Raw genomic sequence first — 14,306 nt, forward strand, 5'->3', positions numbered from 1 at the left:
AATTATACTCATGCACTGAGAGGGACAGCTTTGATGCTGCAAGGTTCAGTTTCTGTGGGGAGCTATTTCATAATTGAAAGGTATATTCAAGAACATAGGAAGAAGGGATCGCTTCTATTTATGCCCTACTCACTTAGGTTCCTCAATATGGCCCTGTCTTCTGTATTTGTGTGCTTAGCTATTGTTGTAGTTTCAGGACGGATACACCAGTGTGATTTTGTTATTAGAGTTAGGTAAGGGCCTGGGAGATATCAGGTTCCACTCAGCGATGAAGCTCATTGGGTGATCTTTGGGCAGGCAAGGTCCTAGCCTGTCTCACAGGGCTAATGTTAGGATTAGAAGGGAAATACAGAAATGTGTGAGAAAAAATTGTAGTATATTTGAAATGAGAGGTTTATGAAATGTTAATTAATATATTGCTATTTTGCAATGGGAAATTCTACAAAAAGAAAAGAGGGGAGAGACGACAACAACAACAACATTTTATTATTTATACCCCGCCCATCTGGCAGGGTTTCCCCAGCCACTCTGGGCGGCTTCCAACGGGATATTAAAAACACGATAAAACATCAAACAGGGCTGCCTTCAAATGTCTTCTAAAAGTCAGATAATTTTTTATTTCCTTGACATCTGATGGGAGGGCATTCCACAGGGCGGGCACCACTACCAAGAAGGCTCTCTGCCTGGTTCGCATGTAAAACCATGTATCCCATCTTGAGCTCCTTGGAGGAAAGGTGAAATAGAAATGCAATGATTGATATGACAGATGTTGCCAATTATTTTGAAGATATAATTTTTTTCAGAATTAGGGCCAGACTTCAATATCATAGCTTATAATACTGCAATATTTTCCCAATTGCCTTATCAAGCCTTGAGTTATCATATTGGCCTGAATATAAGCCGCACCTGAATATAAACCACACTTTTAAAATTGGAGGGGGGGGGAGAGAAAAAATGCCCGCATATAAGCTGCTCCATTCCTTGCTGCTCCTGGCTGCATTCTGTGGGGGGGGGGCTTTCCCCTTCCCTCCTCGCTCTCTCCCTTCCTGGCCTTGGGGGAGAAGACGGGGGACTATGCGCAGGGGGGGAGCTGCTTTGCCATGCTCCTGGCGCTGTTTGCCCCACACTCCTGGCTGCATACCATAAGATCGCAAATATAAGTCTCACTTTAACTTTTCACGGTCAGAATTTGGGGGGAAAGGGGGGCTTATATTCAGGCCAATATGGTAAGATGCAACTCCAGTGATTGTGCTGTGTCAGTGGTCAAAGCACAGTGTGCAAGTCTTGCGTGACACTTAGAGAATCTAGATCTAGCTGTGCAGACGGCCTGAAGCGTCCTCCTGAAAAACAAAATTGAAAGTGAAGGAAGGAGGAAGGGTCTGTTTATGAGTTGTTAGGTTAAATGAGGAAAAAGATGGAGTGAGAGAGCCTTTGTAACAGAGACAGTGCCATTATACCATTTCCATATCCAGTTGTTTCTTTTGTATTGCAGCACAGTCCTCTGGAAATACAGTCACCAAGAATTCTGCAGCAGATAGCAGACCTAATACATGTGGAAGACCAGAGACAGAAAGACCATTAAAGAGAATCTATGGCGGTGCCAAGTCAACTCCTGGCAAACATCCATGGCAAGCCTCTGTTCAGAGGAAAGTTTCAAGGGGCATATTTTTCCCTAAAGGACACTTCTGTGGAGGAGTACTGATTGAGCCATGTTGGGTTCTTACTGCGGCACACTGTGTTTTGTAAGCAAATTCATCTTCTGACACTAAGAGTTGTTTGGCAGTAGAATGGTTTCCTTCAAGAAGTGGTGGATTCTCCTTCTTTGGAGGTTTTTAAGCAGAGACTGAATGACCATCTGACCTGTATGCTTTAGTTGAGATTCCTGCATTGCAGGGGGTTGGACTAAATGACCCTCAGGGTCCCTTCCAACTCCACAGTTCTAGAAGAGGAATCAATGGTTCCTCTTCATCCTGGAGAAGAGTGACTAGTGGGGTGCCACAGGGTTCTGTCTTGGGCCCGGTCTTATTCAACATCTTTATCAACGACTTGGATGATGGACTCAAGGGCATCCTGATCAAATTTGCAGATGGCACCAAACTGGGAGGGGTGGCTAACTCCCCAGAGGACAGGATCACACTTCAAAACGACCTTGACAGATTAGAGAACTGGGCCAAAACAAACAAGATGAATTTTAACAGGGAGAAATGTAAAGTATTGCACTTGGGCAAAAAAAATGAGAGGCACAAATACAAGATGGGGGACACCTGGCTTGAGAGCAGTACATGTGAAAAGGATCTAGGAGTCTTGGTTGACCACAAACTTGACATGAGCCAACAGTGTGACGCGGCAGCTAAAAAAGCCAATGCAATTCTGGGCTGCATCAATAGGAGTATAGCATCTAGATCAAGGGAAGTAATAGTGCCACTGTATTCTGCTCTGGTCAGACCTCACCTGGAGTATTGTGTCCAGTTCTGGGCACCACAGTTCAAGAAGGACACTGACAAACTGGAACGTGTCCAGAGGAGGGCAACCAAAATGGTCAAAGGCCTGGAAACGATGCCTTATGAGGAACGGCTAAAGGAGCTGGGCATGTTTAGCCTGGAGAAGAGGAGGTTAAGGGGTGATATGATAGCCATGTTCAAATATATAAAAGGATGTCACATAGAGGAGGGAGAAAGGTTGTTTTCTGCTGCTCCAGAGAAGCGGACACGGAGCAATGGATCCAAACTACAAGAAAGAAGATTCCACCTAAACATTAGGAAGAACTTCCTGACAGTAAGAGCTGTTCGACAGTGGAATTTGCTGCCAAGGAGTGTGGTGGAGTCTCCTTCTTTGGAGGTCTTTAAGCAGAGGCTTGACAACCATATGTCAGGAGTGCTCTGATGGTGTTTCCTGCTTGGCAGGGGGTTGGACTCGATGGCCCTTGTGGTCTCTTCCAACTCTATGATTCTATGATTCTATGATTCTAAGTCTATGAATAGATCCTTATCAGTATGGTTTATGCGTGATTATGATTTAGTCAACATTTTTGCTCAAAATGGCAGAATAGAAATAGCAGAGATATTAAAATCAGATATAAAACAGCAATAAATTGAAACTAAAATACTTACCAAAATATATATATTTAAAAGGAGCATGTCTTACCTACCCCACTTAAAGCACGGACATAGAAAAGTCCACATTCATGCATTCAGGTTCCCATATGAGAGTAGCTCTACATGACTTGGATCTGATTGGCTAGCAATGCTGAGCCAAGATATGTCTTTTGGTTTCTTGAAAGTTCCCCCCCCCCCCCGAAAACGTGGTTTCCATTTTTTTCTGCCTCATTCTAAGGCACTTGAGAATTTCTTTAGAATTTTGACCAGAGTAGAGTTTTGAGCTTCCCTTAGCAATGCAACGTTGTGTGTGTGTGTGTGTGTGTGTGTGTGTGTGTGTGTGTGTGTTTTCTAATAAGCATTTCTCTAGAACTCTGCAATTTCCTGGCTTCCTGGTCTGAGAAAGGCCTATGGGAGGAGCTACTTCATGATGTCTTCTCCTAGGCTTTAGCTGAAGTATGAGTACCCAGGAAGCCTGCCAAGTGTTAAGTCTAGTAGAGATAGTTTCCAAGATGGAGAATTCCAGTATAGGTGTTGGAAATGGATTATCTTTGAAATCTCTTGAGGTTCTATAATTACAATTGATCATTCTTTGTGACATTTTTCTCTCTTTCATAGGACAGATGCTCACACGCTTGAAGTGGTCCTTGGGAAAAAAGATCTCCTTAGGAAAGAGCATTATGAACAGAAGTTTGATGTGGAAAAGATAATTGTACATGGACACTATGAAGAAATTGAGGATGTCCCATACAATGATATTGGCAAGTTGCTTACAAATGTTCAAATCACTGTCAGTGTGGTTACAAGATGGAGATAGTGGACATTAGGCTCAATAACTTTGATGTGGGCTAAATATCATGGATAAAATAATTCTGACTTGAGTTAAGCAGTGGAACAAACATTCAAATTCCCCGAAGCTTCGGAAAATAGGTTTAATTAGTATTTCCAGAAAAATATATTCAATTTCTACATTTTGTATAAAAAAGAAGTGGCAAGCCTTTCAGGGATGCTTTTGCTCACTTAACATTCCCAGGACAGAGAAACGAGTTGGACGAGGTTGTGAGAAGCCTACAAATACTTAGCTGTATCTGTTTGAAATCAGGGAAAATAATGCTTAAGTTTGATAACAGATCTGGTTGCTTCCTTAGCTAGCTTTGCATGCTATTGACCTAGATTTATTTCTGACATAGGACTGGCAGATCCATGATATTTCCTTAACCCTTTCCCTACCTGCTGTCTGTCAGCTCAAAATCACCCCCTTCTCCCAGATAGTTTGTCACCTATAGAAGAAGAGAGATGTTAACTTATCTTCTCCACCACAGGAAGAAAGCCAGCTGGAGATGATTTTCAGTGGACTTTGGGAAGGGAAACGGGTCAAGCTGCCAACTCCTCTGCCAACCGTCCAATTCCCATTTTGGCTCCCACAGCTGCTTTTCGTATTTAAAAACAACCAAGAGGAAGAATCAGGGAACATGTATAGCTTGGTGACCCTAAGATAGCAACAGAGAAATGAAAACCATTCTATAATTTCAAATTAAGCAGTCTGTCAAGCAAGAGTATTCAAATAAGAAAGCTTGAGAAAATGTTATTTATTACTTTCCTGATACTGTTCAGAGTGAACATGTCATCAGCTTTATTGCACAAAATTGTCTTCCATTCGGCCCACAGCTTTGTTGAAGTTGAAACCAATTGACGGCCACTGTGCAGTGGAAACAAGATACGTCAAACGAGTGTGCTTGCCTGATTCTACTTTTCCTGATGACACAGAATGCTATATATCAGGTTGGGGAGAAACTGAAACAGGTAAGCTATTGTTTAATGGTGCAGTCCTTTATGGTTAATACATTGACAAAATCTATATTAATTTTTGTATTCCTCCTCCTCTCTTCCCAATTTGGCCTTTAGTGAGATCCCTCTGCTGCTGCAGGTAGGAGGGTCGTCGCTGTTTCCTAGATGGACTAGAATTACCACCCTCCTGTAGTCTGTGTTTTGCCAAGGTTGTCTCTCCATAGTGGCTGGTCGGGCTCTGTTGCTGTCCTGGCTTCTCAACACTATGGGCCAGTGTTGCTTACTGAGGTGGGCCAACGTGAGAACAGGATGCTTTACCTTTCCCAACACTGAGAGATATATGATGTCAGAGGATGCTTCTCTAGTATGAAGTCACATACCTTCAGGTGTCCATGTTTCTAGAAGGATATAGACATCCACTTAAGCGTTTACACATTTAAATCAAATGGATGATTATACCTGGCTGTTCTCCCAAACTCCTGATTATATTTGGCTGTTCTCCCAAATTCTTGGCTGTAGATAAGATGACTAATTGTCTGGCCAGGGAACATGTTCGGGAAGACCAACCACCCCTCATTATTCCTGCAGAACAATTCAATCAGAGAAGATATGCTACAGATTATGAATAGCTATACCAGGCATTTTAAAATCAAGCAATTTTTGAAAACAAACTTTGTTAAAAATTCAGAATGTGCAAATCTGTTTGGAGCTTTTAAAAAATAAAAGAAGTAGTGGTATTTAGGGCAAACCTCCCATCAAATTCCTTGTCCCTTTCTCTGTCATATGCCACTTATCATCTTAACTTCATTCAAAGAATCAAATCAGAGTGAATGAGTCTATGTGCTTCCAGATAAAGATTCTGAGCCATATCTCGGAAATAAACCCAGGAACTTTGACAGTATTTTCCAGCCTATTGGTTTGGATAAGTTTTTGATAAGCAGCATCTGGATTTCTGGATGCATATTGAAACAGAACTGCCAAATCTATTCAAGTTCAGCTAAACCTCTGTGACATACTGTGAGTTCCTTGGAAGGAGGAAATTATTCTTGTGCTTAAAAATAAGATAATGAGACCTTTCTGAAAAAAATGCAGTTTTTCACTTTTCACTTAATGAGTTGCTGTAAAATTGCAGGTGGACAATGTGTCAATCATGTTCCCAAAAGTACCCTTATGTTTTATGAGCAATATAATCCAATATGAAGTATATACATCTTTTGATATAATTCATATTGAAAGTAAGAAGCATCTGGTATGCAGATTTGATAGATTATGTGCTGATGATATGAGTTAATAAAACATCATTCTTCCATGACACAGTCTCTTTTGCAAACTACCACATTCACAGTCCACTGTCTCTGAATGTTGCCCAAGAGTGAATAGCTGATCTGTTTTGATGCCAGAAATGACTCCAATTTTAAAAACATTTGCTTGTATCCTGCCCTTTCCCTAAAAAAAACTCACAACAGCCCATGACTTAGCTGAAGTATGGAGCTAGTTTTATGACCAAGACTTCCCAGGGAGCTTCATAGCTGAGCAAAGAATTACATTTACACACATAATTCATACAAATCCATTGTGTCACAAAAGGCCCGGTCAACCAATGAAGACATTAGAAATGCAATTCAAATTTGTCTTGCTAATTTAAAATTACGTTGTTAAACTCAACTGTGCAAATATGTGGCTAGATCCATGACTGGAAGGAGAGCTCTATTAATGGAAGGGCCCCTTCTGTTCACAGTGTGGTGTAGTAGTTAAGAGCGGTGGACTCGTAATCTGGTGAACCAGGTTCGCGTCCCCGCTCCTCTACACGCAGCTGCTGGGTGACCTTGGGCTAGTCACACTTCTCTGAAGTCTCTCAGCCTTACCCACCCCACAGAGTGTTTGTTGTGGGGGAGGAAGGGAAAGGAGATTGTTAGCCGCTTGAGACTCCTTAGAGTAGTGATAAAGTGGGATATCAAATCCAAACTGTTCTTCTTCTTCTTTCTATGAATGAGAGCTCTTTAGGACACATCCCTTTGCCTTATGTCAGGGGTTCTCAAGTGACATCTTCTGATACATGCCAATTGAGACACTTTGGCTTCTTTTGATTAAACCAGGAAACACTTGCATGGCATGTGCTAGCAAGAAAATATTTTGGGGAATGGGTTGCATGAAACATCTCTGTTTCCATAGATATTTCCAACCTTCTGCTTGATGGCATCAGTGTATTTATCTGCAGTGGTTGATATGTGTTTGTTTGCAATGCAAATCCTAATTGTTATAGCACACCACATTTATGTGAATAATGATAGCAAATAATGTTCCCCATTGAACAGCACAGAGATCTCTCAGATGCGGAGCTGAATAATTCTTCTGTATAACATGCATAATTGACTTAATTGCGCAAGATTTTATGGCTCTAGCCACCACTTGTTTCATTTGTGGATCTAGTGGTAATTCTCTCAAACCTGTTTCCTGTTTGTGACATATGCAACAGCAAACACACTATTAAAGGTGGGCTATGGAGATAACTTGCAAGCCTAGCAAAGGGTCCCAAAAGAAGACAAAATTATATCCATGGATCAATACATGGAAATTATTGATGTAACGATCCCAGAGTAAACATAACAAATGTCAGGATTTGACTCAAACAGTTCTGATTTAACACACCTTTGCAGTTGTAAAGTCTACAGGCCAGAATCTTCCGAGGTCAGTCAACATCTGGAAAATACAACACAGTGTAGGTTTTTCAAAGGCAAAACACTATTGAGATGCCAAACTCCTATGCAGCAGTAACAGAAATTCACTGCCAAAAGCTGTTTTTAGCTTGATAGCCTTCTTTGGGCTTGTTTATTTCCTAACCCTGCTCTGCCAGAGTTGTGGCTTTCCCTTGCAGCAGATGATCATATCTTAGGCCCAGGTACAATTCTATTATCCCATAGATTGAAAAGAAAGATTTAGCAGAGGGAAGAAGGGAAGTTAAGAGTTTCTTCATTTTCCTGCATCCTGTAGGTGAATCATCTCATCAGCTGTTAGATGCCAGAGTAAAGCTGATTTCCCAGGTGCGGTGTAACGCACGAAGTGCACATAATAACAGACTGGATGAAAGCATGCTTTGTGCAGGAAATCTTCAGAGAACAAGCGCTGATACTTGTCAGGTCTGTTGCTTTTTCAGTATTTGAACACTAATTTCTCTTTTAACAAAATGTAAATAGGCTATGCAGAGTAATGTCTGGCAGGGTACTACATATGTATCTGCTTCTTGTATCAGATACATTACAACAAACTCCTTCCTTTCAACATGATGTGAGAGGCATGTCCTTCAAACAAACAGCAGCTCTTCTGGTGACAGGCAAGCCTATGGGAGATGCAGAAGTTCAGCTGCAAACTTGGGAGTTTTGTCATTTGATAAGGCCTGTCCCAATACATCTTAGGTGCATGATCACTGCACCTCTCCTTTCCCCAAACCACCACGTTTAATGTTCTTCAGGGTCTTTGTATTGCTAGCCTGAAATATCTGTGGTACTGAATATGTGCTTTATTTACTTATTTTTTTTCCATCCGACTTCTACCCTGCCTTATCAAATTAGCTCCAGGCAGTTTACAAGCAAATCATGCAATCTACTAACACTTGAAAATATCAAGAAAATCAAATACATCTTCTGAGGTCTGGAGAATTTAGAGGGGCAGCCACAGAAGGGTATGTGTGTTGTCCTCTGAAGAGCATAGCCAGAAGTGACCCTCCCATTTTGTGAATGAATGGAAACTGGCTACATCCGTCCAGGACTCCTTGAAACATGAAAGGCCTACCACCACATGAATATATCATGCCGGAAATTCCACTACTAATAAAACGTGGGCTCTGCACCCCCAGGTGCCATAGGAAGCATTGAATCTCCTTCTCCGAGGGCATCAAAGGAGCCATAAGGAGTGCCAGATTCCCACTCCTGCCACCAATGAAATTTTATGGCCCTTACTCTATTGATATCAGAGCTCCAAGGTCAGTAGGGCTGGAAATGGAGTGTGCCACAGGGCCTGCCACTGAAGAACTGGATTTGCTTGACATTTGCCCCACATCGTAGATTAAACTATGCCAGACCATTTCTCTCCCATCATTTCTAAAGCAAACTGAAAAGAATGGAGTAGACCAGTATTCCTCCATGCTCACTTTTGTCCTGCCGGCACTGTGGATAAGGTAGATGAACCACTTCTGTATCCCTCAGCCATCTTAGAACTGCAGCATAAGTGCAATGAAATGGAGAATCCAAGGCCAGGGATTTAATATCATCAGTTCCAGAAAAGACCACCCAATGCCTAGGTCCATCACGGACAACTGCTCTCCACTTTTCCAAGGGCCACATACTATGCTGAGGACAAAACAGAAGAAGAAAAATCTGGGCCAGGAGTCCATGCCATCAGCTCCAGAAAAGACCTCAGGTTTGAGGTCTCCCTGGTTTAGGCATTAAATAAAAAAACTACTGTTGGTCTATATTTGGGGTTACTTAATTAAATGACCTATTTTATTTGTTGCTAGGGAGATTCAGGAGGCCCTCTAACCTGTGTGAAAAATGGCTCTTATTATGTCTATGGAATTGTGAGCTGGGGAGAACACTGTGGGTTAAGACAAAAACCTGGAGTCTATACCTATGTGATAAGATTTCTCAACTGGATTCGTGCAAAAATTCAACGCGAGTCTAGCTTTGATATCTAGGAAAGCCCTTCGAAAAATAAATAAAGGTAAGCCTAAGACATACTGATATACCTTCCTATTAATCTCAGATAAGGAAGTTAGTTTTCCAATTGTCTTTTTGGCATTAAGGTTGAAATCTTATACACACCATTTAACTCACTTCCTTCTTTGTAGAAATGTGTGGGATGATTATACTTCCACCAGCCATACACCAAGCTCCTCCTTGGAATCTTCGTAAGGGAAGTTCTGGACTTGGGTCTAGGAGTATACAAGTCATGGGGGGTTGTTTGTTACTACCGCTATTAGTTTTAGGGTTGCCTTTGAATATTAATTGGCCTGTGTGTTCATAAGCTTTATGCTTAATTTCCTTCGCCCTCTTTGAATGAATTCTTGAACTCTTTGCTGTAGTGATGTTAAATTTTGAATTGTGTATTATGGTTACTGTACTACTGTATTGAATGTTCATTTTGGTAAGTCTCTTTGAGCCATAAATCTGTGGGAAATGTGGTATTTAAATAAATTGACTGTCTGCAAGACTATATTTTCTGAATAGGATTTTAAGCACCGAGAATTGCAAGTTCCACTGGATAATTCAAAACATGCCTTGTTTTATTCAAAATGCAAACCCTGACACCCTCTCTTAGGATTTAGCGTATTGGCTTAGCTTTCACCAGTTTATTATACAACGGCATGTGCAACCACATAGCCTACACTTGGAACAATATGCCATTTTTAAAAAAATTATTTGTTATATTTTTATCCTCCAATGTGTTCAGGATAGCAGACCTAATCCCTATTCTATCTTGAAAAATGAGTCAGATTTGTAGGCTGAAATATAGTGGCTAGCCCAATATACCTCAGGGGAGCTTAGCAGCTGAGTTAAGAGTTTGAATCTGGAGCTTGCTTGTCCAAGTCCACCACTCTGTCTGCAAACGTTATATGCAACTTTCACATCCCATTCATAGAAGCTCAATCACACACTCAGGAACTCATTCTCCTCCACTTACAAGGGCCTACACAAAGCCACACATCAACATTTCGCTTGCTCTTACATGCTCACCCATTCAAAGATAATAAACTTTAAGTTATCAAGAGTCACATAGACCACTTTAGAATGCTCAAAGGAATACATGAAATAAAGGAAGGTTTCATAAACCAAGAAAACCCTATCATTAAAATACCAAAACAAATTATTTATGGAAAGTGATTCCTCTTATTTATTTTCAATACAAATAATTTTATTTCAACAAATCATGTTCATTAATTTTTAGTACAAAGTTGAGCCTGCCAGTCATCTAGTACTAATTTCATTCGCTGTCAGAAATAAATACTACATTTCATAATAACATACACTTAAAAATTACTTACATGCAAAAAAAAATATAAGAACAATATTAAATTATTTGCATAGGGTTTCACTGTTTTTTCTTTTAGCAAATTCAACCACTTTGGTGCAGCCTATGCTTCGGGGGGGGGGGGGCTCTACTTGCACAGCAAGCTGAAAAAAATTATGCATTTTCTTAAGGCTGATGTCTGTGTTTCAGTTCATTCCTTGACATCATTTTTCTGCGCCTGACTTGCAAGATCTCTGTGGCATCAGGATTGACTCTCACTTGTTGGGATCCTTCTCCAGCTGCCTGATCCTGCCAATCAAAATAGATACTGAATGTGAGCTACTTACGAAGACAAATTTGCAGAATTCCCATTTATTAAAAAGAAACAGTAGTTTATCGGGCAAAACATTAAAGCTCTGCTAATGCCATCTTTCTGGGGGTTGGACAGGTTTGTTAGCTTCAACATGGTCTTACTTCTAGGGAAGATGCAACTTCTGGGTTACTCCAGCTTCCTCATCCAAATGCCTCTGTGAGTATCAAATGCTTCTTGTAGATGCTTCAGATCAGGTGTTGCTAATGCAGCACCTGTGCGTGCACATGTGTCCACAAAGGGCTTCTCAGTTACCTGCAAACTGCCCTTCCCCACTGAAATTAGGCTTGGAAGAACCATTGTATTGAAGCCAAAAGGTTGTGGGTGTGATGCATCCCATAGACACTTATCTAGCAGTAAGTCCCATTAAACCTCTCAGGAGGCTTGTACAGGATTGCACAGGAACTGACTTTGCAACAAGCACTAGACCTGCAAGCCTTATTCACATGTCAGAATGAAGATTTGTGTGATGTAAAAACATAATGAATTCTTCAACTATTGCGTGAGTCTTGCTTTGCAACTAAAATGTTGTATGCCAGCTGAGTCTCGTCCCTCCAGCCATGATTCAACAGGCTGCCTTTTTTAAAGCTTGCAGGACCCTCTACATGTCCTTTATCCATTAATTTGTTGCCTTATTTTTAGAGTGGAAAAAAATAAAACAAAATTGGTGACATCAGGGTAAACGAGCCATTCACTCTATTTCTGCTGCAATCTTACAGCAAAACCACTAAACTGCTTTTCTATATGACACAGAGTGGGAAACAAGCACTCCGCCTTATGTTTGGGATTCTGCATCCTAGGTGATTAGAAGGAAAGGGGCTATTTGTTCACGTACAGTTTTCAGATTGTTCTGATCCAAAGTTCCTTGAGGTTCCTGTTCCTGAGCATATGCCAGCTCAGCAGCCCTCCTGGCCATTTCCACTTTGTAGGAACCTGGAGGTGTCCAGCCAACGCCTCTGATCCAGTTCAAATCAGATTTGTACTTGACCTGCAAAACAATTACACAAACCTCACGGAATTAATAAACCGCACACACTTCAAATCAGATGGGAAGTAAATTGCATACAACAGCACCTCAGCTTTCAGTTTCCTTCACTGTCAGGACTTGATTCATTTATTTCAAACACTAAGAATTCTATAATGATGAGATGTTTATAAAGTAAGAAGTGGATGGCAGCATATACAAAAGGCTGTGCATTTCCACAGTTTGTCAACATTTCTTTCCTTATTATTAACTGAACGTCACTTCTAAAACCTCAGAAATCATATGAGGGCTACTAGAAATCCAAGGAAGAATGGGACAAGCATACCTATTGTATCTTTCCGTTTTTCTCCAGAATTTCAAATTACTTACTAGGGTTGAGACCAAATGGTCCCACCACTTCACAACTCCCTTTGCAGGCAGTGAAAGGAGGAGATGTTCAATTTTTTCAAGGTGGTGGGAAATTGCAAGGTAGGAGAGCAGCTATTCCCCCTTAACTAGCCTTCCCCTTTTGTTTCTCCCTCCACTTCCACTTTTTTCCTGCCACAAGCTGTCAGTAGCTCATGAACCACCATTTCCTTTCATCAAAACTGCATAGAAGCAGCATTGTTCCAGGGCAATGGGATGCAGGGGGATAGCTGACTCACTCCGTACTGGCAATGTTTTGGTCCTTCATTAGCATTTCTTTTCTACTAGCCAAACCCTTTAAAAGGTACGGTATTCTTTTTTAAAAAGGGGGGGGGCATTTTGCAGATGTTTCAAGGACAAAGTTTTGGTACAGAGTATAGAGCCCTGGAATAAGACTCTAGCCAGGCATCCCCAAACTCGGCCCTCCAGTTGTTTTGGGACTACAATTCCCATCATCCCTGACCACTGGTCCTGTTAGCTAGGGATGATGGGAGTTGTAGTCCCAAAACAGCTGGAGGGCTGAGTTTGGGGATGCTTGCTCTAGCCTATAGATCAATGCACTTACATCACTCTGGAGGTTGTGTGCTTGTTTAGCATGCTTTAGGTTCAGCTGTTCTGGGTCACAGGTATACTGATGCAGGTGCTGCCTGTAATTGACATCACTTATCAACTGTTGACTTTTCTTTGCATGGATAAATCTTGGCTGGTCAATGTGGCTCTTGAACTGCGCTCTGTTTCTGACAAAATCCCTCTTGTATTGGTTGTCACTCTGGAGGTAGCCCATCTTGAGAAAGTGCCTCATTTTGGGGTCATCATTCACATTGCGAAATCCAATCTGCTGCCCCCTATCCCTCAGGAAGGCCTCTCTGTATTTGAACTGCAGAGTAGTGAGACAAAGACAAAAATAATTTTTATTCCCTTATTGTAGTATTTTTGTATAGAGAGCTGGGACTTCTATGTGGACATATAACTTTGCTAAATCAGAGTACTAGCATCTACATCCAGAGGGCAGAGCTGCCTTGTTGGAGCAATTTTTGACTGGAAAGAAATGGTCATTGGATTTACAGAATATACACAGTTTTATTATCAATAGCATACTTAATGATGAATACATTAACAAGCATGTGGATGAAATGGAAACCAATGGTGGAAGGCAGCTTGCACAGCTCCAAAAATGTGACCCATGACTGATGCTCCATTAAATCAATGAGACTTCAGAACTTGAAGCTCATTAATTCAACAAAATGTATGTGCACCTAAATTCATCTGGACTGTACTCTGGCTTTCTAGCAGTTCCAGATTGGCCTGAAAGAGCTTGAGTGCATGTTCCTCAAGTCTTTGGATACCAGTGTCTCCATTTAAACTGCAAAGTAAAAGTCATGGGTTGCATAGGAGCCTGCCATTCCAATAATCTTGTAATGGGATCCTAAGACTGAATCTTGAATACATACATCACTGGCAATGTCTCTGGAAGCTTTAGCCGTCTGGAAAGGGATGGCATCCAGTCTGAAATCATAGCCAGCTGCCCGTGTCTCCTCCCAAGATGTTTTATAAAGTTTCTGCAGGAAGGAGTTAAGAAAGATGATGCCTTAGTTTACAAGTCTTTTGTTCTTATAGTAATAAATATTTGATTCTAATGGGACCATTTGTGTCTGGGCCA

At 41.2% G+C, this 14,306-nt stretch overlaps 2 protein-coding genes across 4 annotated transcripts in view; one reads left to right on the top strand and one right to left on the bottom strand.

Annotated features, from left to right (window-relative positions):
• The window catches only part of HABP2 (hyaluronan binding protein 2), a 35,120-nt gene extending 23,181 nt beyond the window's left edge, over window positions 1-11,939 (top strand). For 2 of the 3 annotated variants that reach the window (XM_081006451.1, XM_081006453.1), the window contains exons 9-14: window positions 1,493-1,742; window positions 3,714-3,856; window positions 4,764-4,898; window positions 7,875-8,020; window positions 9,397-9,599; window positions 11,097-11,939. In XM_081006451.1, coding sequence (XP_080862577.1) covers window positions 1,493-1,742; window positions 3,714-3,856; window positions 4,764-4,898; window positions 7,875-8,020; window positions 9,397-9,573 — 851 coding nt within the window. In that variant the 3' untranslated portion in view covers window positions 9,574-9,599; window positions 11,097-11,939. Of the gene's footprint in view, window positions 1-1,492; window positions 1,743-3,713; window positions 3,857-4,763; window positions 4,899-7,874; window positions 8,021-9,396; window positions 9,600-9,726; window positions 10,089-11,096 lie in introns of those variants that run through there. The other variant, XM_081006452.1, reaches the window with a different exon arrangement.
• The window catches only part of NRAP (nebulin related anchoring protein), a 57,690-nt gene continuing 54,407 nt past the window's right edge, over window positions 11,024-14,306 (bottom strand). The window contains exons 39-42 of the mRNA XM_081006392.1: window positions 14,098-14,205; window positions 13,212-13,523; window positions 12,092-12,244; window positions 11,024-11,195 (exon numbers count right to left, since the gene is read on the bottom strand). Of these exons, the coding sequence (XP_080862518.1) occupies window positions 11,073-11,195; window positions 12,092-12,244; window positions 13,212-13,523; window positions 14,098-14,205 (696 nt within the window). The 3' untranslated portion in view covers window positions 11,024-11,072. The remainder of the gene's footprint in view (window positions 11,196-12,091; window positions 12,245-13,211; window positions 13,524-14,097; window positions 14,206-14,306) is intronic.

This window comes from Podarcis pityusensis (assembly GCF_964106645.2).
Source record: "Podarcis pityusensis genome assembly, chromosome: 5".
Classification (NCBI taxonomy): Eukaryota; Metazoa; Chordata; class Lepidosauria; order Squamata; family Lacertidae; genus Podarcis; species Podarcis pityusensis.